The sequence below is a fragment of the Hemitrygon akajei genome, chromosome 2, assembly GCF_048418815.1.
Source record: "Hemitrygon akajei chromosome 2, sHemAka1.3, whole genome shotgun sequence".
Taxonomy (NCBI): domain Eukaryota; kingdom Metazoa; phylum Chordata; class Chondrichthyes; order Myliobatiformes; family Dasyatidae; genus Hemitrygon; species Hemitrygon akajei.
In genome coordinates, this window is record NC_133125.1 from 146,267,828 (window position 1) to 146,291,518 (window position 23,691).

The window sequence follows — 23,691 nt, forward strand, 5'->3', positions numbered from 1 at the left end:
TGGTTGGGAATGTTCGATGGGTGGGGGTTGACGGTGGGGAATGTTCGATGGGTGGGGGTTGACGGTAGGGTATGTTGGATGGGTGGAGGTGATGGTTGGGAATGTTCGATGGGTGGGGGGTGACGGTTGGGAATGTTCGATGGGTGGGGGTTGACGGTAGGGTATGTTGGATGGGTGGAGGTGACGGTTGGGAATGTTCGATGGGTGGGGGGGGTGACGGTTGGGAATGTTCGATGGGTGGGGGTTGATGGTGGGGAATGTTCGATGGGTGGGGGGGGTGACGGTTGGGAATGTTCGATGGGTGGGGGGTGACGGTTGGGAATGTTCGATGGGTGGGGGGTGACGGTTGGGAATGTTCAATGGGTGGGTGGGGTGACAGTGGGGAATGTTCGATGGGTGGGGGGGGTGACGGTGGGGAATGTTCGATGGGTGGGGGTGACAGTGGGGAATGTTCGATGGGTGTTGATGGTGGGGAATGTTCGATGGGTGGGGGTGACAGTGGGGAATGTTCGATGGGTGTTGATGGTGGGGAATGTTCGATGGGTGGGGGTGACAGTGGGGAATGTTCGATGGGTGTTGATGGTGGGGAATGTTCGATGGGTGGGGGGGTGACGGTGGGGAATGTTCGATGGGTGGGGGGGTGACGGTGTGGAATGTTCGATGGGTGGGTGGGTGACGGTTGGGAATGTTCGATGGGTGGGGGTTGACGGTGGGGAATGCTCGATGGGTGGGGTGACAGTGGGGAATGTTCAATGGGTGGGGGTGACGGTGGGGAATGTTCGATGGGTGGGGGGGGTGACGGTGTGGAATGTTCGATGGGTGGGTGGGGTGACAGTGGGGAATGTTCAATGGGTGGGGGTGACGGTGGGGAATGTTCGATGGGTGGGGGGGGTGACGGTGTGGAATGTTCGATGGGTGGGTGGGGTGACAGTGGGGAATGTTCAATGGGTGGGGGTGACGGTGGGGAATGTTCGATGGGTGGGGGGGGTGACGGTGTGGAATGTTCGATGGGTGGGGTGACGGTGGGGAATGTTCGATGGGTGGGTGGGTTGACGGTGGGGAATGTTCGATGGGTGGGGGGGTGACGGTGGGGAATGTTCGATGGGTGGGGGGGGTGACGGTTGGGAATGTTCGATGGGTGGGTGGGGGTGACGGTGGGGAATGTTCGATGGGTGGGGGGGGTGACGGTTGGGAATGTTCGATGGGTGGGTGGGGGTGACGGTGGTGAATGTTCGATGGGTGGGGGGGTGACGGTTGGGAATGTTCGATGGGTGGGGGTTGACGGTGGGGAATGTTCGATGGGTGGGGGGGGTGACGGTTGGGAATGTTCGATGGGTGGGTGGGGTGATGGTGGGGAATGTTCGATGGGTGGGGGGGTGACGGTTGGGAATGTTCGATGGGTGTTGATGGTGGGGAATGTTCGATGGGTGGGGGGGTGATGGTTGGGAATGTTCAATGGGTGTTGATGGTGGGGAATGTTCGATGGGTGGGGGGGTGATGGTTGGGAATGTTCGATGGGTGGGGGGGGTGACGGTTGGGAATGTTCGATGGGTGGGGGGGTGACGGTTGGGAATGTTCGATGGGTGTTGATGGTGGGGAATGTTCGATGGGTGGGGGGGTGATGGTTGGGAATGTTCGATGGGTGGGGGGAGTGACGGTTGGGAATGTTCGATGGGTGGGGGTTGACGGTGGGGAATGTTCGATGGGTGGGGGTTGACGGTGGGGAATGTTCGATGGGTGGGGGGGTGACGGTTGGGATTGTTCAATGGGTGGGTGGGGTGACGGTTGGGAATGTTCGATGGGTGGGGGGGTGACGGTTGGGAATGTTCGATGGGTGTTGATGGTGGGGAATGTTCGATGGGTGGGTGGGGTGACGGTTGGGAATGTTCGATGGGTGGGGGGTGACGGTTGGGAATGTTCGATGGGTGGGGGTTGACGGTAGGGTATGTTGGATGGGTGGAGGTGATGGTTGGGAATGTTCGATGGGTGGGGGTTGACGGTGGGGAATGTTCGATGGGTGGGGGTTGACGGTAGGGTATGTTGGATGGGTGGAGGTGATGGTTGGGAATGTTCGATGGGTGGGGGGGTGACGGTTGGGAATGTTCGATGGGTGGGGGTTGACGGTAGGGTATGTTGGATGGGTGGAGGTGACGGTTGGGAATGTTCGATGGGTGGGGGGGTGACGGTTGGGAATGTTCGATGGGTGGGGGGGTGGGGGTTGATGGTGGGGAATGTTCGATGGGTGGGGGGGGGGTGACGGTTGGGAATGTTCGATGGGTGGGGGGTGACGGTTGGGAATGTTCAATGGGTGGGTGGGGTGACAGTGGGGAATGTTCGATGGGTGGGGGGGGGGTGACGGGTGGGGGAATGTTCGATGGGTGGGGGTGACGGTGGGAATGTTCGATGGGTGGGGGGGTGACGGTGGGGAATGTTCGATGGGTGGGGGGGGGCGGGTGACAGGTTGGGAATGTTCGATGGGTGGGGGGTGATGGTGGGGAATGTTCGATGGGTTGGGGGGGTGATGGTTGGGAATGTTCGATGGGTGGGGGGGGTGACGGTGGGATGTCGGGGTGGGGGTGACGGTGGGAATGTTCGATGGGTGGGGGTTGACGGTGGGAATGTTCGATGGGTGGGTGGGGTGACGGTGGGAATGTTCGATGGGTGGGGGGAGGGGTGACGGTTGGGAATGTTCGATGGGTGGGGGGTTGACGGTGGGGAATGTTCGGATGGGTGGGTGGGGGGTGACGGTTGGGAATGTTCGATGGGTGGGGGGGTGACGGTTGGGAATGTTCGATGGGTGGGGGTTGATGGTGGGGAATGTTCGATGGGTGGGGGCGTGATGGTTGGGAATGTTCAATGGGTGGGTGGGGGTGACAGTGGGGAATGTTCGATGGGTGGGGTTGACGGTGGGGATTGTTCGATGGGTGGGGTTGACGGTTGAGAAAGTTCGATGGGTGGGGGGTGACGGTTGGGAATGTTCGATGGGTGGGGGGGGTGACGGTGGGGAATGTTCAATGGGTGGGGGTTGATGGTGGGGAATGTTCGATGGGTGGGTGGGGTGACGGTGGGGAATGTTCGATGGGTGGGGTTGACGGTGGGGAATGTTCGATGGGTGGGGGGGTGACGGTTGGGAATGTTCGATGGGTGGGGTTGACGGTGGGGAATGTTCGATGGGTGGGGGGGTGACGGTTGGGAATGTTCGATGGGTGTTGATGGTGGGGAATGTTCGATGGGTGGGGGGGTGACGGTGGGGAATGTTCAATGGGTGGGGGGGTGACGGTGGGGAATGTTCGATGGGTGGGTGGGGGTGACGGTGGGGAATGTTCGATGGGTGGGGGGGGTGACGGTTGGGATTGTTCAATGGGTGGGTGGGGTGACAGTGGGGAATGTTCGATGGGTGGGGGGGGTGACGGTGGGGAATGTTCGATGGGTGGGGGGTGACGGTTGGGAATGTTCGATGGGTGGGGGGGTGACGGTGGGGAATGTTCGATGGGTGGGGGGGTGACAGTGGGGAATGTTCGATGGGTGGGGTGACGGTTGGGAATGTTCGATGGGTGGGGGTGACGGTGGGGAATGTTCGATGGGTGGGGGGTGACGGTTGGGAATGTTCGATGGGTGGGGGGGTGACGGTTGGGAATGTTCGATGGGTGTTGATGGTGGGGAATGTTCGATGGGTGGGGGGGGTGATGGTTGGGAATGTTCGATGGGTGGGGGGGGTGATGGTTGGGAATGTTCGATGGGTGGGGGTTGACGGTGGGGAATGTTCGATGGGTGGGGGTTGACGGTGGGGAATGTTCGATGGGTGGGGGGTGACGGTTGGGATTGTTCAATGGGTGGGTGGGGGTGACGGTTGGGAATGTTCGATGGGTGGGGGGGGTGACGGTTGGGAATGTTCGATGGGTGTTGATGGTGGGGAATGTTCGATGGGTGGGTGGGGTGACGGTTGGGAATGTTCGATGGGTGGGGGGTGACGGTTGGGAATGTTCGATGGGTGGGGGTTGATGGTGGGGAATGTTCGATGGGTGGGGGCGTGATGGTTGGGAATGTTCAATGGGTGGGTGGGGTGACAGTGGGGAATGTTCGATGGGTGGGGTTGACGGTGGGGATTGTTCGATGGGTGGGGTTGACGGTTGAGAAAGTTCGATGGGTGGGGGTGACGGTTGGGGAATGTTCGATGGGTGGGGGGGGGTGACGGTGGGGAATGTTCAATGGGTGGGGGTTGATGGTGGGGAATGTTCGATGGGTGGGTGGGGGTGACGGTGGGGAATGTTCGATGGGTGGGGGTTGACGGTGGGGAATGTTCGATGGGTGGGGGGGGGTGACGGTTGGGAATGTTCGATGGGTGGGGTTGACGGTGGGGAATGTTCGATGGGTGGGGGGGTGACGGTTGGGAATGTTCGATGGGTGTTGATGGTGGGGAATGTTCGATGGGTGGGGGGGGTGACGGTGGGGAATGTTCAATGGGTGGGGGGGGTGACGGTGGGGAATGTTCGATGGGTGGGTGGGGGTGACGGTGGGGAATGTTCGATGGGTGGGGGGGTGACGGTTGGGATTGTTCAATGGGTGGGTGGGGTGACAGTGGGGAATGTTCGATGGGTGGGGGGGGGTGACGGTGGGGAATGTTCGATGGGTGGGGGTGACGGTTGGGAATGTTCGATGGGTGGGGGGGTGACGGTGGGGAATGTTCGATGGGTGGGGGGGGTGACAGTGGGGAATGTTCGATGGGTGGGGTGACGGTTGGGAATGTTCGATGGGTGGGGGGGTGACGGTTGGGAATGTTCGATGGGTGGGGGGTGGCAGTGGGGAATGTTCGATGGGTGGTGGGGTGACAGTGGGGAATGTTCGATGGGTGGGGGTGACAGTGGGGAATGTTCGATGGGTGGGGGGGGTGACGGTGGGGAATGTTCGATGGGTGGGGTTGACGGTGGGGATTGTTCGATGGGTGGGGTTGACGGTTGGGAATGTTCGATGGGTGGGGGGGTGACGGTGGGGAATGTTCGATGGGTGGGGGGGGTGACAGTGGGGAATGTTCGATGGGTGGGGTGACGGTTGGGAATGTTCGATGGGTGGGGGGGGTGACAGTGGGGAATGTTCAATGGGTGGGTGGGGTGACAGTGGGGAATGTTCGATGGGTGGGGGTGACAGTGGGGAATGTTGGATGGGTGGGGGGGTGACGGTGGGGAATGTTCGATGGGTGGGGTTGACGGTTGAGAAAGTTCGATGGGTGGGGGTGACGGTTGGGAATGTTCGATGGGTGGGGGGGTGACGGTGGGGAATGTTCGATGGGTGGGGGTTGATGGTGGGGAATGTTCGATGGGTGGGTGGGGTGACGGTGGGGAATGTTCGATGGGTGGGGTTGACGGTGGGGAATGTTCGATGGGTGGGGGGTGACGGTGGGGAATGTTCGATGGGTGGGGGGGGTGACGGTTGGGAATGTTCGATGGGTGGGGTTGACGGTGGGGAATGTTCGATGGGTGGGGGGGTGACGGTTGGGAATGTTCGATGGGTGGGGGAGTGACGGTGGGGAATGTTCGATGGGTGGGGGGGGTGACGGTTGGGAATGTTCGATGGGTGTTGATGGTGGGGAATGTTCGATGGGTGGGGGGGTGATGGTTGGGAATGTTCGATGGGTGGGGGGGGTGACGGTGGGGAATGTTCAATGGGTGGGGTGACGGTTGGGAATGTTCGATGGGTGGGGGGGTGACGGTTGGGATTGTTCAATGGGTGGGTGGGGTGACAGTGGGGAATGTTCGATGGGTGGGGGGGGGTGACGGTGGGGAATGTTCGATGGGTGGGGGTGACGGTTGGGAATGTTCGATGGGTGGGGGGGGTGACGGTGGGGAATGTTCGATGGGTGGGGGGGTGACAGTGGGGAATGTTCGATGGGTAGGGTGACGGTTGGGAATGTTCGATGGGTGGGGGGGTGACGGTTGGGAATGTTCAATGGGTGGGGGTTGACGGTGGGGAATGTTCGATGGGTGGGGGGGGTGACGGTGGGGAATGTTCGATGGGTGGGGGTTGACGGTGGGGAATGTTCGATGGGTGGGGTGACAGTGGGGAATGTTCGATGGGTGGGGGTGACAGTGGGGAATGTTCGATGGGTGGGGGGGTGACGGTTGGGAATGTTCGATCGGTGGGGGGGTGACGGTGGGGAATGTTCGATGGGTGGGGGTTGACGGTGGGGAATGTTCGATGGGTGGGGGGGTGACGGTGGGGAATGTTCGATGGGTGGGGGTTGACGGTGGGGAATGTTCGATGGGTGGGGGGGTGACGGTGGGGAATGTTCGATGGGTGGCGGTTGACGGTGGGGAATGTTCGATGGGTGGGGGGGTGACGGTGGGGAATGTTCGATGGGTGGGGGTTGACGGTGGGGAATGTTCGATGGGTGGGTGGGGTGACGGTGGGGAATGTTCGATGGGTGGGGGGGGTGACGGTTGGGAATGTTCGATGCGTGTTGATGGTGGGGAATGTTCGATGGGTGGGGGGGTGATGGTTGGGAATGTTCAATGGGTGGGTGGGGTGACAGTGGGGAATGTTCGATGGGTGGGGGGGTGACGGTGGGGAATGTTCGATGGGTGGGTGGGGTGACGGTGGGGAATGTTCGATGGGTGGGGGGGTGACGGTTGGGAATGTTCGATGGGTGGGGGGGTGACGGTTGGGAATGTTCGATGGGTGGGGGGGTGACGGTGGGGAATGTTCGATGGGTGGGTGGGGTGACGGTGGGGAATGTTCGATGGGTGGGTGGGGTGACGGTGGGGAATGTTCGATGGGTGGGTGGGGTGACGGTTGGGAATGTTCGATGGGTGGGTGGGGTGACGGTGGGGAATGTTCGATGAGTGGGGGTTGATGGTGGGGAATGTTCGATGGGTGGGGGGGTGACGGTGGGGAATGTTCGATGGGTGGGGGGGGTGACGGTTGGGAATGTTCGATGGGTGGGTGGGGTGACGGTGGGGAATGTTCGATGAGTGGGGGGGTGACGGTTGGGAATGTTCGATGGGTGGGTGGGGTGACAGTGGGGAATGTTCGATGCGTGTTGATGGTGGGGAATGTTCGATGGGTGGGGGGGTGACGGTGGGGAATGTTCGATGGGTGGGGGGGGTGACGGTTGGGAATGTTCGATGGGTGGGTGGGGGTGACGGTTGGGAATGTTCGATGGGTGGGGGGTGACGGTTGGGAATGTTCGATGGGTGTTGATGGTGGGGAATGTTCGATGGGTGGGTGGGGTGACGGTTGGGAATGTTCGATGGGTGTTGATGGTGGGGAATGTTCGATGGGTGGGGGGGGTGACGGTTGGGAATGTTCGATGGGTGGGGGGGTGACGGTGGGGAATGTTCGATGCGTGTTGATGGTGGGGAATGTTCGATGGGTGGGGGGTTGACGGTTGGGAATGTTCGATGGGTGGGTGGGGTGACGGTTGGGAATGTTCAATGGGTGGGGGGTGACGGTTGGGAATGTTCGATGGGTGGGGGGGGTGACGGTGGGGAATGTTCGATGGGTGGGGGGTGACGGTTGGGAATGTTCGATGGGTGGGGTGACGGTTGGGAATGTTCGATGGGTGGGTGGGGTGACGGTTGGGAATGTTCGATGGGTGGGTGGGGTGACAGTGGGGAATGTTCGATGGGTGGGGGGGTGACGGTTGGGAATGTTCGATGGGTGGGGGGGTGACGGTGGGGAATGTTCGATGCGTGTTGATGGTGGGGAATGTTCGATGGGTGGGGGGGGTGACGGTGGGGAATGTTCGATGGGTGGGGGGGGTGACGGTTGGGAATGTTCGATGGGTGGGTGGGGTGACGGTTGGGAATGTTCGATGGGTGGGGGGTGACGGTTGGGAATGTTCGATGGGTGGGAGGGTGACGGTGGGGAATGTTCGATGGGTGTTGATGGTGGGGAATGTTCGATGGGTGGGTGGGGTGACGGTTGGGAATGTTCGATGGGTGTTGATGGTGGGGAATGTTCGATGGGTGGGGGGGGTGACGGTTGGGAATGTTCGATGGGTGGGGGGTGACGGTGGGGAATGTTCGATGGGTGTTGATGGTGGGGAATGTTCGATGGGTGGGGGGGTGACGGTTGGGAATGTTCGATGGGTGGGGTTGACGGTGGGGAATGTTCGATGGGTGGGCGTTGATGGTGGGGAATGTTCGATGGGTGGGTGGGGTGACGGTTGGGAATGTTCGATGGGTGGGGGGGTGACAGTGGGGAATGTTCGATGGGTGGGGGTTGATGGTGGGGAATGTTCGATGGGTGGGGGTGACGGTGGGGACTGTTTGATGGGTGGGGGGGTGACAGTGGGGAATGTTCGATGGGTGGGGGTTGACAGTGGGGAATGTTCGATGGGTGGGGTGACAGTGGGGAATGTTCGATGGGTGGGGGTGACAGTGGGGAATGTTCGATGGGTGGGGGGGGTGACGGTTGGGAATGTTCGATGGGTGGGGGGGTGACGGTGGGGAATGTTCGATGGGTGGGGGTTGACGGTGGGGAATGTTCGATGGGTGGGGGGGTGACGGTGGGGAATGTTCGATGGGTGGGGGTTGACGGTGGGGAATGTTCGATGGGTGGGGGTTGACAGTGGGGAATGTTCGATGGGTGGGGGTTGACGGTGGGGAATGTTCGATGGGTGGGGGGGTGACGGTGGGGAATGTTCGATGGGTGGGGGTTGACGGTGGGGAATGTTCGATGGGTGGGTGGGGTGACGGTGGGGAATGTTCGATGGGTGGGGGGGTGACGGTTGGGAATGTTCGATGCGTGTTGATGGTGGGGAATGTTCGATGGGTGGGGGGGTGATGGTTGGGAATGTTCAATGGGTGGGTGGGGTGACAGTGGGGAATGTTCGATGGGTGGGGGGGTGACGGTGGGGAATGTTCGATGGGTGGGTGGGGTGACGGTGGGGAATGTTCGATGGGTGGGGGGGGTGACGGTTGGGAATGTTCGATGGGTGGGGGGGTGACGGTTGGGAATGTTCGATGGGTGGGGGGGGTGACGGTGGGGAATGTTCGATGGGTGGGTGGGGTGACAGTGGGGAATGTTCGATGGGTGGGTGGGGTGACGGTGGGGAATGTTCGATGGGTGGGTGGGGTGACGGTTGGGAATGTTCGATGGGTGGGTGGGGTGACGGTGGGGAATGTTCGATGAGTGGGGGTTGATGGTGGGGAATGTTCGATGGGTGGGGGGGGTGACGGTGGGGAATGTTCGATGGGTGGGGGGTGACGGTTGGGAATGTTCGATGGGTGGGTGGGGTGACGGTTGGGAATGTTCGATGAGTGGGGGGGTGACGGTTGGGAATGTTCGATGGGTGGGTGGGGTGACAGTGGGGAATGTTCGATGCGTGTTGATGGTGGGGAATGTTCGATGGGTGGGGGGGGTGACGGTGGGGAATGTTCGATGGGTGGGGGGGGTGACGGTTGGGAATGTTCGATGGGTGGGTGGGGTGACGGTTAGGAATGTTCGATGGGTGGGGTGACTGTTGGGAATGTTCGATGGGTGGGTGGGGTGACGGTTGGGAATGTTCGATGGGTGGGTGGGGTGACAGTGGGGAATGTTCGATGGGTGGGGGGGTGACGGTTGGGAATGTTCGATGGGTGGGGGGGGTGACGGTGGGGAATGTTCGATGCGTGTTGATGGTGGGGAATGTTCGATGGGTGGGGGGGTGACGGTGGGGAATGTTCGATGGGTGGGGGGGTGACGGTTGGGAATGTTCGATGGGTGGGTGGGGTGACGGTTGGGAATGTTCGATGGGTGGGGGGTGACGGTTGGGAATGTTCGATGGGTGGGGGGGTGACGGTGGGGAATGTTCGATGGGTGGGGGGGTGACGGTTGGGAATGTTCGATGGGTGGGGTGACGGTTGGGAATGTTCGATGGGTGGGTGGGGTGACGGTTGGGAATGTTCGATGGGTGGGTGGGGTGACAGTGGGGAATGTTCGATGGGTGGGGGGGGTGACGGTTGGGAATGTTCGATGGGTGGGGGGGTGACGGTGGGGAATGTTCGATGCGTGTTGATGGTGGGGAATGTTCGATGGGTGGGGGGGTGACGGTGGGGAATGTTCGATGGGTGGGGGGGTGACGGTTGGGAATGTTCGATGGGTGGGTGGGGTGACGGTTGGGAATGTTCGATGGGTGGGGGGTGACGGTTGGGAATGTTCGATGGGTGGGGGGGTGACGGTGGGGAATGTTCGATGGGTGTTGATGGTGGGGAATGTTCGATGGGTGGGTGGGGTGACGGTTGGGAATGTTCGATGGGTGTTGATGGTGGGGAATGTTCGATGGGTGGGGGGGGTGACGGTTGGGAATGTTCGATGGGTGGGGGGTGACGGTGGGGAATGTTCGATGGGTGTTGATGGTGGGGAATGTTCGATGGGTGGGGGGGTGACGGTTGGGAATGTTCGATGGGTGGGGTTGACGGTGGGGAATGTTCGATGGGTGGGGGTTGATGGTGGGGAATGTTCGATGGGTGGGTGGGGTGACGGTTGGGAATGTTCGATGGGTGGGGGGGTGACAGTGGGGAATGTTCGATGGGTGGGGGTTGATGGTGGGGAATGTTCGATGGGTGGGGGTGACGGTGGGGACTGTTTGATGGGTGGGGGGGTGACAGTGGGGAATGTTCGATGGGTGGGGGTTGATGGTGGGGAATGTTCGATGGGTGGGGGGTGACGGTTGGGAATGTTTGATGGGTGGGGGTGACGGTTGGGAATGTTCGATGGGTGGGGGTGACGGTTGGGAATGTTCGATGGGTGGGGTGACAGTGGGGAATGTTCGATGGGTGGGGGGGTTACGGTGGGGAATGTTCGATGGGTGGGGGGTGACGGTTGGGAATGTTCGATGGGTGGGGTGACGGTTGGGAATGTTCGATGGGGGGGTGGGGTGACGGTTGGGAATGTTCGATGGGTGGGGTTGACGGTGGGGAATGTTCGATGGGGGGGTGACGGTTGGGAATGTTCGATGGGTGGGGTGACGGTGGGGAATGTTTGATGCATGTTGATGGTGGGGAATGTTTGATGGGTGGGTGGGGTGACGGTTGGGAATGTTCGATGGGTGGGGGGGTGACAGTGGGGAATGTTCGATGGGTGGGGGTTGATGGTGGGGAATGTTCGATGGGGGGGTGGGGTGACGGTTGGGAATGTTCGATGGGTGGGTTGACGGTGGGGAATGTTCGATGGGGGGGTGGGGTGACGGTTGGGAATGTTCGATGGGTGGGGTTGACGGTGGGGAATGTTCGATGGGGGGGTGACGGTTGGGAATGTTCGATGGGTGGGGTGACGGTGGGGAATGTTTGATGCATGTTGATGGTGGGGAATGTTCGATGGGTGGGGGGGTGACGGTTGGGAATGTTCGATGGGTGGGTGGGGTGACGGTGGGGAATGTTCGATGGGTGGGGGTTGACGGTGGGGAATGTTCGATGGGTGGGGGGGTGACGGTGGGGAATGTTCGATGGGTGGGGGTTGACGGTGGGGAATGTTCGATGGGTGGGGGGGGTGACGGTGGGGAATGTTCGATGGGTGGCGGTTGACGGTGGGGAATGTTCGATGGGTGGGGGTTGACGGTGGGGAATGTTCGATGGGTGGGGGTTGACGGTGGGGAATGTTCGATGGGTGGGTGGGGTGACGGTGGGGAATGTTCGATGTGTGGGGGGGTGACGGTTGGGAATGTTCGATGCGTGTTGATGGTGGGGAATGTTCGATGGGTGGGGGGGTGATGGTTGGGAATGTTCAATGGGTGGGTGGGGTGACAGTGGGGAATGTTCGATGGGTGGGGGGGTGACGGTGGGGAATGTTCGATGGGTGGGTGGGGTGACGGTGGGGAATGTTCGATGGGTGGGGGGGTGACGGTTGGGAATGTTCGATGGGTGGGTGGGTGACGGTTGGGAATGTTCGATGGGTGGGGGGGTGACGTTGGGGAATGTTCGATGGGTGGGTGGGGTGACAGTGGGGAATGTTCGATGGGTGGGTGGGGTGACGGTGGGGAATGTTCGATGGGTGGGTGGGGTGACGGTTGGGAATGTTCGATGGGTGGGTGGGGTGACGGTGGGGAATGTTCGATGAGTGGGGGTTGATGGTGGGGAATGGTCGATGGGTGGGGGGGGTGACGGTGGGGAATGTTCGATGGGTGGGGGGGGTGACGGTTGGGAATGTTCGATGGGTGGGTGGGTTGACGGTTGGGAATGTTCGATGGGTGTTGATGGTGGGGAATGTTCGATGGGTGGGGGGGTGACGGTGGGGAATGATCGATGAGTGGGGGGTGACGGTTGGGAATGTTCGATGGGTGGGTGGGGTGACGGTGGGGAATGTTCGATGAGTGGGGGGGTGACGGTTGGGAATGTTCGATGGGTGGGTGGGGTGACAGTGGGGAATGTTCGATGCGTGTTGATGGTGGGGAATGTTCGATGGGTGGGGGGGGTGACGGTTGGGAATGTTCGATGGGTGGGTGGGGTGACGGTTGGGAATGTTCGATGGGTGGGGGGTGACGGTTGGGAATGTTCGATGGGTGGGGTGACTGTTGGGAATGTTCGATGGGTGGGTGGGGTGACGGTTGGGAATGTTCGATGGGTGGGTGGGGTGACAGTGGGGAATGTTCGATGGGTGGGGGGGGTGACGGTTGGGAATGTTCGATGGGTGGGGGGGTGACGGTGGGGAATGTTCGATGCGTGTTGATGGTGGGGAATGTTCGATGGGTGGGTTGGTGACGGTTGGGAATGTTCGATGGGTGGGTGGGGTGACGGTTGGGAATGTTCGATGGGTGGGGGGGGTGACGGTGGGGAATGTTCGATGGGTGGGGGGTGATGGTTGGGAATGTTCGATGGGTGGGGTGACGGTTGGGAATGTTCGATGGGTGGGTGGGGTGACGGTTGGGAATGTTCGATGGGTGGGTGGGGTGACAGTGGGGAATGTTCGATGGGTGGGGGGGTGACGGTTGGGAATGTTCGATGGGTGGGGGGGTGACGGTGGGGAATGTTCGATGCGTGTTGATGGTGGGGAATGTTCGATGGGTGGGGGGGTGACGGTGGGGAATGTTCGATGGGTGGGGGGGGTGACGGTTGGGAATGTTCGATGGGTGGGTGGGGTGACGGTTGGGAATGTTCGATGGGTGGGGGGTGACGGTTGGGAATGTTCGATGGGTGGGGGGGGTGACGGTGGGGAATGTTCGATGGGTGTTGATGGTGGGGAATGTTCGATGGGTGGGTGGGGGTGACGGTTGGGAATGTTCGATGGGTGTTGATGGTGGGGAATGTTCGATGGGTGGGGGGGGTGACGGTTGGGAATGTTCGATGGGTGGGGGGTGACGGTGGGGAATGTTCGATGGGTGTTGATGGTGGGGAATGTTCGATGGGTGGGGGGGGTGACGGTTGGGAATGTTCGATGGGTGGGGTTGACGGTGGGGAATGTTCGATGGGTGGGGGTTGATGGTGGGGAATGTTCGATGGGTGGGTGGGGTGACGGTTGGGAATGTTCGATGGGTGGGGGGGTGACAGTGGGGAATGTTCGATGGGTGGGGGTTGATGGTGGGGAATGTTCGATGGGTGGGGGTGACGGTGGGGACTGTTTGATGGGTGGGGGGGTGACAGTGGGGAATGTTCGATGGGTGGGGGTTGACGGTGGGGAATGTTCGATGGGTGGGGTGACAGTGGGGAATGTTCGATGGGTGGGGGTGACAGTGGGGAATGTTCGATGGGTGGGGGGGTGACGGTTGGGAATGTTCGATGGGTGGGGGGGTGACGGTGGGGAATGTTCGATGGGTGGGGGTTGACGGTGGGGAATGTTCGATGGGTGGGGGGGGTGACGGTGGGGAATGTTCGATGGGTGGGGGTTGACGGTGGGGAATGTTCGATGGGTGGGGGGGTGACAGTGGGGAATGTTCGATGGGTGGGGGTTGACGGTGGGGAATGTTCGATGGGTGGGGGGGGTGACGGTGGGGAATGTTCGATGGGTGGGGGTTGACGGTGGGGAATGTTCGATGGGTGGGTGGGGTGACGGTGGGGAATGTTCGATGGGTGTGGGGGTGACGGTTGGGAATGTTCGATGCGTGTTGACGGTGGGGAATGTTCGATGGGTGGGGGGGTGATGGTTGGGAATGTTCAATGGGTGGGTGGGGTGACAGTGGGGAATGTTCGATGGGTGGGGGGGGTGACGGTGGGGAATGTTCGATGGGTGGGTGGGGTGACGGTGGGGAATGTTCGATGGGTGGGGGGGTGACGGTTGGGAATGTTCGATGGGTGGGGGGGTGACGGTGGGGAATGTTCGATGGGTAGGTGGGGTGACGGTGGGGAATGTTCGATGGGTGGGGTGACTGTTGGGAATGTTCGATGGGTGGGTGGGGTGACGGTTGGGAATGTTCGATGGGTGGGTGGGGTGACAGTTGGGAATGTTCGATGGGTGGGGGGGGTGACGGTTGGGAATGTTCGATGGGTGGGGGGGGTGACGGTGGGGAATGTTCGATGCGTGTTGATGGTGGGGAATGTTCGATGGGTGGGGGTGTGACGGTGGGGAATGTTCGATGGGTGGGGGGGGTGACGGTTGGGAATGTTCGATGGGTGGGTGGGGTGACGGTTGGGAATGTTCGATGGGTGGGGGGTGACGGTTGGGAATGTTCGATGGGTGGGGGGGTGACGGTGGGGAATGTTCGATGGGTGGGGGGTGACGGTTGGGAATGTTCGATGGGTGGGGTGACGGTTGGGAATGTTCGATGGGTGGGTGGGGTGACGGTTGGGAATGTTCGATGGGTGGGTGGGGTGACAGTGGGGAATGTTCGATGGGTGGGGGGGTGACGGTTGGGAATGTTCGATGGGTGGGGGGGTGACGGTTGGGAATGTTCGATGGGTGGGGGGGTGACGGTGGGGAATGTTCGATGCGTGTTGATGGTGGGGAATGTTCGATGGGTGGGGGGGGTGACGGTGGGGAATGTTCGATGGGTGGGGGGGGTGACGGTTGGGAATGTTCGATGGGTGGGTGGGGTGACGGTTGGGAATGTTCGATGGGTGGGGGGTGACGGTTGGGAATGTTCGATGGGTGGGGGGGTGACGGTGGGGAATGTTCGATGGGTGTTGATGGTGGGGAATGTTCGATGGGTGGGTGGGGTGACGGTTGGGAATGTTCGATGGGTGTTGATGGTGGGGAATGTTCGATGGGTGGGGGGGTGACGGTTGGGAATGTTCGATGGGTGGGGGGTGACGGTGGGGAATGTTCGATGGGTGTTGATGGTGGGGAATGTTCGATGGGTGGGGGGGTGACGGTTGGGAATGTTCGATGGGTGGGGTTGACGGTGGGGAATGTTCGATGGGTGGGGGTTGATGGTGGGGAATGTTCGATGGGTGGGTGGGGTGACGGTTGGGAATGTTTGATGGGTGGGGGGGTGACAGTGGGGAATGTTCGATGGGTGGGGGTTGATGGTGGGGAATGTTCGATGGGTGGGGGTGACGGTGGGGACTGTTTGATGGGTGGGTGGGTGACAGTGGGGAATGTTCGATGGGTGGGGGTTGATGGTGGGGAATGTTCGATGGGTGGGGGGGTGACGGTTGGGAATGTTTGATGGGTGGGGGTGACGGTTGGGAATGTTCGATGGGTGGGGGTGACGGTTGGGAATGTTCGATGGGTGGGGTGACAGTGGGGAATGTTCGATGGGTGGGGGGGTTACGGTGGGGAATGTTCGATGGGTGGGGGTGACGGTTGGGAATGTTCGATGGGTGGGGTGACGGTTGGGAATGTTCGATGGGGGGGTGGGGTGACGGTTGGGAATGTTCGATGGGTGGGGTTGACGGTGGGGAATGTTCGATGGGGGGGGTGACGGTTGGGAATGTTCGATGGGTGGGGTGACGGTGGGGAATGTTTGATGCATGTTGATGGTGGGGAATGTTTGATGGGTGGGTGGGGTGACGGTTGGGAATGTTCGATGGGTGGGGGGGTGACAGTGGGGAATGTTCGATGGGTGGGGGTTGATGGTGGGGAATGTTCGATGGGGGGGTGGGGTGACGGTTGGGAATGTTCGATGGGTGGGTTGACGGTGGGGAATGTTCGGTGGGGGGGTGGGGTGACGGTTGGGAATGTTCGATGGGTGGGGTTGACGGTGGGGAATGTTCGATGGGGGGGTGACGGTTGGGAATGTTCGATGGGTGGGGTGACGGTGGGGAATGTTTGATGCATGTTGATGGTGGGGAATGTTCGATGGGTGGGGGGGTGACGGTTGGGAATGTTCGATGGGTGGGTGGGGTGACGGTGGGGAATGTTCGATGGGTGGGGGGGTGACGGTGGGGAATGTTCGATGGGTGGGGGGGGGTTGACAGTTGGGAATGTTCGATGGGTGGGGTGACAGTGGGGAATGTTCGATGGGTGGGGTGACGGTGGGGAATGTTCGATGGGTGGGGGGGGTGACGGTGGGGAATGTTCGATGGGTGGGGGGGTTGACGGTGGGGAATGTTCGATGGGTGGGGGTGACGGTGGGGAATGTTCGATGGGTGGGGTGACGGTGGGGAATGTTCAATGGGTGGGGGTGACGGTGGGGAATGTTCGATGGGTGGGGTGACGCTGGGGAATGTTCGATGGGTGGGTGGGGTGACGGTTGGGAATGTTCGATGGGTGGGGGTGACGGTGGGGAATGTTCAATGGGTGGGTGGGGTGACGGTGGGGAATGTTCGATGGGTGGGGTGACGGTGGGGTATGTTCGATGGGTGGGGTGATGGTGGGGAATGTTCGATGGGTGGGGGTGACGGTGGGGAATGTTCGATGGGTGGGGTGACGGTGGGGAATGTTCGATGGGTGGGTGGGGTGACGGTGGGGAATGTTCGATGGGTGGGGTGACGGTGGGGAATGTTCGATGGGTGGGGTGACGGTTGGGAATGTTCGATGGGTGGGGTGACGGTGGGGAATGTTCGATGGGTGGGGTGACGGTGGGGTATGTTCGGTGGGTGGGGGTGACGGTGGGGAATGTTCGATGGGTGGGGGTGACGGTGGGGAATGTTCGATGGGTGGGGTGACGGTGGGGTATGTTCGGTGGGTGGGGGTGACGGTGGGGAATGTTCGATGGGTGGGGGTGACGGTGGGGAATGTTCGATGGGTGGGGTGACGGTGGGGTATGTTCGGTGGGTGGGGGGTGACGGTGGGGAATGTTCGATGGGTGGGGGTGACGGTGGGGAATGTTCGATGGGTGGGGTGACGGTGGGGTATGTTCGGTGGGTGGGGGTGACGGTGGGGAATGTTCGATGGGTGGGGTGACGGTGGGGTATGTTCGGTGGGTGGGGGTGACGGTGGGGAATGTTCGATGGGTGGGTGGGGTTGACGGTGGGGAATGTTCGATGGGTGGGGGTGACGGTGGGGAATGTTCGATGGGTGGGGTGACGGTGGGGTATGTTCGGTGGGTGGGGGTGACGGTGGGGAATGTTTGATGCGTGTTGATGGTGGGGAATGCTCGACGGGTGGGGTGACGGTGGGGAATGTTCGATGGGTGGGTGGGGTGACGGTGGGGAATGTTCAATGGGTGGGGGTGACGGTGGGGAATGTTCGATGGGTGGGGTGACGGTGGGGAATGTTCGATGGGTGGGGGTGACGGTGGGGAATGATCGATGGGTGGGGTGACGGTGGGGAATGTTCGATGGGTGGGGGTGACGGTTGGGAATGTTCGATGGGTGGGTGGGGTGACGGTGGGGAATGTTCAATGGGTGGGGGTGACGGTGGGGAATGTTCGATGGGTGGGTGGGGTGACGGTGGGGAATGTTCGATGGGTGGGGGGGTGACGGTGGGGAATGTTCGATGGGTGGGGGTGACGGTGGGGAATGTTCGATGGGTGGGGTGACGGTGGGGAATGTTCAATGGGTGGGTGGGGTGACGGTGGGGAATGTTCGATGGGTGGGGTGATGGTTGGGAATGTTCGATGGGTGGGGTGACGGTGGGGAATGTTTGATGCGTGTTGATGGTGGGGAATGCTCGACGGGTGGGGGTGATGGTGGAGAATGTTCAATGAGTGGGGTGACTTTAGGATTGTGTTGGGGTGACTGTGAGGGTTTACAGGATGAGGAAGTTGTACCCTCCTGCCCCCTGACAGTCAGTTTGTTCCAGGGATCCATGTTTGGCAGCAGATGTTCGGCTGTGAGCTCCATGACGATGGGATCACCACCGGGTTCAATCGGTACGGCTGGGACGGGTCAGACTTCATCTCCTTCGACAAGGACCGGATGGTGTGGGTGACCCCTGTGCCCTGGGGTCAGATCACAAAGGACAAGTGGGACCGGAACACGGCCATGAACCAGTATTGGAAGGGATACCTGGAGCAGGAGTGCATCGAACGGGTGAAGAGATATGTCAAGGCCGGGGAGAGTCACCTGAAACCCAGTGAGTGGGGGGTGTGGTGAACTGTGTGTCTGGGAGAGACCCCCCACTTCCCCATCAGCATCTCTTTGCCCCTTCCTTTGCCGTCCCCTCACCTTTCCTCTCCACGGTCCCCATCTGATCACCCCCTGTCTCTTTGCCCTCTGTCTATTCATCTCCTATTTCCTCACCCCAATCTCTTCATCCTACGTCTCCTCACCTCTGTGCCTTTGTCCTGTCTCCTCACCTCCTGTCTCTTCAAACTCCATCTCCTCATTGGGTTTCCTCCCCATCTCCTCATTCCCTGTCTCCTCGTCCCCTGCCCCTCCTCACTCGCCCTCTCCCCCCGACCCTCTCTTTCTCTCCCACTCCTCACCGTCTCCTCTCCCCAATTGCCCTTTCCTTCTCCTCTTTGCCCTCTCACCCCTTGCCCCCTCCTCACCCACTTTTACCATCTCCTCTTCACCCCCTTGCCATTTCTACCCCCTTGCTGACTTCTCACCTGCTCCCTCTCCTCTCACCCCTCACCCTCTCCCCACCTCGCCTCCTCCTCTCCCCCTTCACTGTTTCCTCACTGTCCCCTCGCCATTTCCCATCCCCTACTCACCAACCTCTCCCCATCCCTGTCTCCTCTTGCCATCTCCCTTTCCCCATTGCTGTCTCCCCTCACCCCCTCTCATCTCCTCTGCCCCTCTCCGTCTGCTCTCCCCCAGCTCCCTCACTGTCTCTTCTCCCCCCTCGCTATCTCTTCTCCCCTTCTTGTCTCCTATCTGCTCGGTCTCCTCTCCTGCCCCTTTGCCTTTCCCTTGCTCCTCACACCCAGTCTCCATGACAGTCCCTTCCCCCCCCACCCACCATCTCCTTTCCCCACCCCCTCACCATAGCCCTCCCCCTTCACGGTCTCCCCTCCCCCACTGTGTCCCCCCTTCTCCTCTTCCCCATCTCCACTTGCTCCTCCCTCCATCTTCCCTCCTCCCGCTCGCCAATTTCCCTCCCTCCACTCTGCATCTCCTCTCCTTTGTCATCCCCTCTCTCACACGTTGCTGTCTCCTCTCTCCCTCCCCCTCCCCATCTGCAATCCCCCCACCCCATCTCCTCCTCCCCCTTGATGTTTCCACCTGCCTCGTCATCTCCTCCCCAGCACCTCCTCTCCCTCCCCTTCTCCTCTTCCCCTCCCACCGTCCTCACTCCCCCTCCAGCATCTCCTTTCCCTCCCTATCTCCTCTGCCCACATCAACATCTCCTCTTACCCTTCCCATCTCTTCTCCCACCACCTCACCATCCCCTCTCTCATACATTGCCGTCTCCTCTCCACATCCTATCCGCCTTCTCCTCTCTCCACTCGCTGTCTCCTCTCCCCTCCCCCTCACCATCTCCCCTCCCCTTCCCTTTTCCTCTTCCCCCTCACCATTTCTCTTCCCCACTTGCTGTTTCCTCTCCCCCTCATCATTTCCCCTCCCCCCTGCATTTCCTCTCCACCCCGCTGTTTCATCTCCCCCTTTGCCCTCACCTCTCACTCCCTTCACCGTCTCCTCTCTTTCCCTTTCTGTCCCACTGACTGCCTCCTCTCCCACCTCCAGATCCCCCCGAAGTCTCGTTCACTGCCTCCAAGGATAATGGCCACCTCTCCTGTGTGGCCACTGGCTTCTACCCTCAGTCCATCGACGTGACTATTCTGCGGAATGGCCGGACTCTAGAGGAGACCCATTCCCACGGGATCCTCCCCAATCACGACAACACCTACCAGCTGACCAGGATGGTGCAGGTGGAGCCCACGGACACTGCAGAGTTCTCCTGTCGGGTGGAACACCGGGGTCTCCACGAGCCCTTGATGCCCTTGCCGAGTAAGAGACACTCACTGGTGGGGCGGTACATGGGCAGTGAGAGTGAGGGGGCTTGGCTGACCACTGATGGTGAGGGGACACTGTTGACCTCTGGTCCAAGAGCACAGTGAGGGGTCACTGCTGACCACAGACCCAGGAGAGGACAGAGGGAGGAATCAGTGAATCTAAGACAGGATGGTTGGTCTCTCTCTGTGGGATGGGAGGGTGAGGGTGTGGGTGGGGTTGGTGAAGGGAGAATCAGGATCATCCCTGTCTCTGTCACTGATGTGACTGTTTCTCTGAATCCCAACAGGTTCAAAGCCCAACTCCATCCCAATCTGGATCATCGCTATAGTTGTGGTCCTGGTGATCCTGGTGGCAGTTGTCATCGCTGTTGGTGTTGCCTACAAAAACAAAGGTAGGACTGGAGGGAGTTCGTCTGTTCCCCTGGGGAAGGGGGCTTGGGCAGGGTGTGTCCTCCTCGCATTCCTCAGCAAATCCCATCCCAACACCTTTACGTTTCTACCCCCAAAGGTGCCCACATCCAACACTGCCTGTCTTCAACCCCACCATTTTTCCTTCTCATTATGACAGTATCTGTGTTGACTCTATCGTTCACTGCCTCTAACTGTAGGGTCATGGAGCACAGAACACAGTAGCAGCCTCTGGCCCACAAAGTGGTGCCGCCCTCTTAAACTACTCTACTGTCAATCTAATTGTTCCCTCCCACACACCCTCCATTTTTCTTTCATTCATGAGCCTCTTAACTGTCCTTAATGTGTCAGCCTCGACCATCTCCCCGAGTAGTGTTCCACTCACCCTTCTGACATTGCTGCCCATGTACTTTCTTTCAATCACCTTATAAGGATATTCTTTGGTATCTGACGTTGCTTCCCTGGTTAAAATAAAATTTGGTTGTCCACTTTATCTAAGCCTCTTATCATCTCATTGACTAACGGTCACTTTGTACTCTACTGTCTCCTAGTGTAAGAGTCATCTAGTCAGACTGTATGGAATTAATCCCTTCGGCCTGACATGCCATTGCTGTCCACATGTACCTGTATACTCTGATCCCATTTCTAGCCCTCTCTGACTTTCCTGTCTCAGTCTATCTTCAATGATAAGAGACTCTATCTTCACTGTTCCTTCAGACAGTGTGTTTGATTCCAGCCACCCTCTGGGAGGAGATGGAGAACATTCTTTCCTCCGGTCACTCCCAGTGTTCTTGCTCCTCACTTACAGACTCTGATTATGGACGCCTCTGCTCCAGGAAATCAATTCCTCCTACCTGTCCCACCTGAGCCTCTCATTACCGTGTGCATCCATACCTGGTGGACCTGACCAGGGTCAGTATTAGAGTAAATGGTCACTCCAAACCTCCCACTGACCACTCTGTCACACTCCAGCTTTGTTCCGTCTCATGGCCTTACAATGAGTTGGGTCCCTGCTGGTCCTGTTGGATGTGTCTCCTTTCACAGATTGTAGCTTGAGTTCTGTTTGATTGGGATTCAGAGCCCACTGGGCAGGTACTGAATCTATCTGGTTATACGCTGGGGATGTGGGACCGTTCTCACTGACTGTCTCTGTGTTTTACAGCAGCGTGTTTCTCAGCAGGGAACAAAGGCTACAATCCCACCAAAAGTAAGTTCACTGTAAATCACAGCTGGAATGGTTGTGTTACATTGTTCATGTTCACTGTGTCTCATCTGAAGAATGGAAGTTTTGTGTGCGTGACACCATTGTGCATGTCTCTGTCGGTGTGTGATTATCCGTATATATCTCTGTTTGTGCGGTGGTGTATTGTGTGATGTGGCTGTCCTTGTTTTTCCGAGTCTGCACTGCATTGGTAATAAATGTTTTCCTGCCTGTCCTTCCATTCACAGCTTCTGACAAAGGAGAATCCTCCTCCAACTCCTCTGCCACGGCCTGAGGTAGGAACCGTGTTGGGCACCGGTCAATGCTGGGCTTCCCAGCTCTTGTCACTGGAGCTGGAGCTGGTCATTACAGCACAGTCTGGGCACTGAGAAACCCCGGTCCGGAACCGGAACTGTGGGAGGGGGTGTAACCAGTCCCCACAGCACCTCACCCTGGGAATGGCCTCCTGCTCCGTTCCATTCCAGGGATCCAGTGCCCAGTTTTCATGGTTTGTCATTGGAATTGCTGCTTTTCCAGGGTTGCTCAGTGTTTTGTGGTGGGGGAGGGGGGCTAGGGAGAGTTTGGGGTATGGGGGAGTTGTGGGTGATTTACGGTGGTGGGGGGGAGATGGGTTTTGCGGGATGTGTTATGGTTGTGATGTGGGGAATGGATTTAATGTTATAGATTATGTTGTACTGCTTGTTGGGAATTGGAATCACTGGACATTATTCCCAGTGTTTGGGGGGGGGGGGTTTAGTAGGTTTTATTGTCAGTGTTGGGGAGGTTTACTGCTGATGCCTCACTCCATAACCATCTCTCCTCGCCTCTCTCCCCCTCTGCAGGAAATTCAGTTCACAGCAGGATATTGATGAAGAAATCTATGGGAACGGAGTGTAATCCTGGGACTCTGGGTGATTAACAAGATATTCTCCGGGGAAAAATATGATTTATACTTTGATCTTTGTGCTTGGGAATACTTGCTGATTCACTACGGGAGCCAGACTGTAATGTTGCTTTTCAAAGGAAGCTGAATCACTTTAGCGTGTTTGGGATGAAGGGAAGGGGCTTAGTGGGGAACAGCTCTGACCCACAGCTCAGCCCTGGTCGGCATCTGGAGACTCACAGTTGGTGAATAGATTTGCTCATTCAGTCAATTTGACTGTTGACCGAGAGTGGCTTCTGGCCCGTGTGGGATGGGAGGGGAGTGGGTGGCAGGTGCTGGAGTTAAAGTGAGACTTTAAACCATGGGCTGTGGGAGTGATTACAGGGAGATCTGGAAACGTGATTTTATGCTGGTGGTGGGGCAGGAGGGAGGGAAAAATTCCTTTGTGCCTCATTGTCAAGGCTTTTTATTACTGAATGCAAATAAAATCGATGTTTACTCCATCTCCAGTGTTTGTGGTGGTGGGAACATTGGAATTTGAAGGATGCAGCCACTAGAACTCTGGGCAATGTGGGAATGATGTGTCTTATGGATTTAAGGAGAATCTGCATGTGTGGGAGGGTGTGGGAGAAGAGATGAGGAGTGGTTTCTGATGAGGCAACAGTGACCAGGGAGAGATCTGGCAAGGACCAATAAAACAGTGTCTGGTACAGTGGTGACGATGTTTCCGAGATGCTCCTAGTTACCTTCTGCGAAGTTGGAAGCCAAGGATTTATGTAATTGCACCATCATTCAGAATCAGTTTTAATATCAGTGGCAATGTGGTGAAATTTGTTGTTTTGTCGACAGTCTATTAAAGCCACGGTCTCCTGCAAGAGAGCTGTTGGGGTCTTGATTATGTGTTATACTATATTTGAGACTGGAATGGTTTTAATTATATCGGTTAATGGGTTTGACTAGGTTTTTTTTGTTGTCTCTTTGATATGATTGTCTATGAGAACTGCTTTGCCTTTCTAATTTGTTGTTGCTAGAGGGGAGTGGTTAATGTCAGTGTTCAGTGTCTGACAT

General features: G+C 58.9%; 1 protein-coding gene across 1 annotated transcript in view; it reads left to right on the top strand.

The window, feature by feature from the left end:
• The window catches only part of LOC140716534 (class I histocompatibility antigen, F10 alpha chain-like), a 59,002-nt gene extending 36,385 nt beyond the window's left edge, over positions 1-22,617 (top strand). The window contains exons 3-8 of the mRNA XM_073029346.1: positions 18,034-18,306; positions 19,863-20,126; positions 20,419-20,523; positions 21,702-21,746; positions 21,989-22,036; positions 22,583-22,617. Of these exons, the coding sequence (XP_072885447.1) occupies positions 18,034-18,306; positions 19,863-20,126; positions 20,419-20,523; positions 21,702-21,746; positions 21,989-22,035 (734 nt within the window). The 3' untranslated portion in view covers position 22,036; positions 22,583-22,617. The remainder of the gene's footprint in view (positions 1-18,033; positions 18,307-19,862; positions 20,127-20,418; positions 20,524-21,701; positions 21,747-21,988; positions 22,037-22,582) is intronic.
• The last annotated feature ends 1,074 nt before the right edge of the window (positions 22,618-23,691 follow it).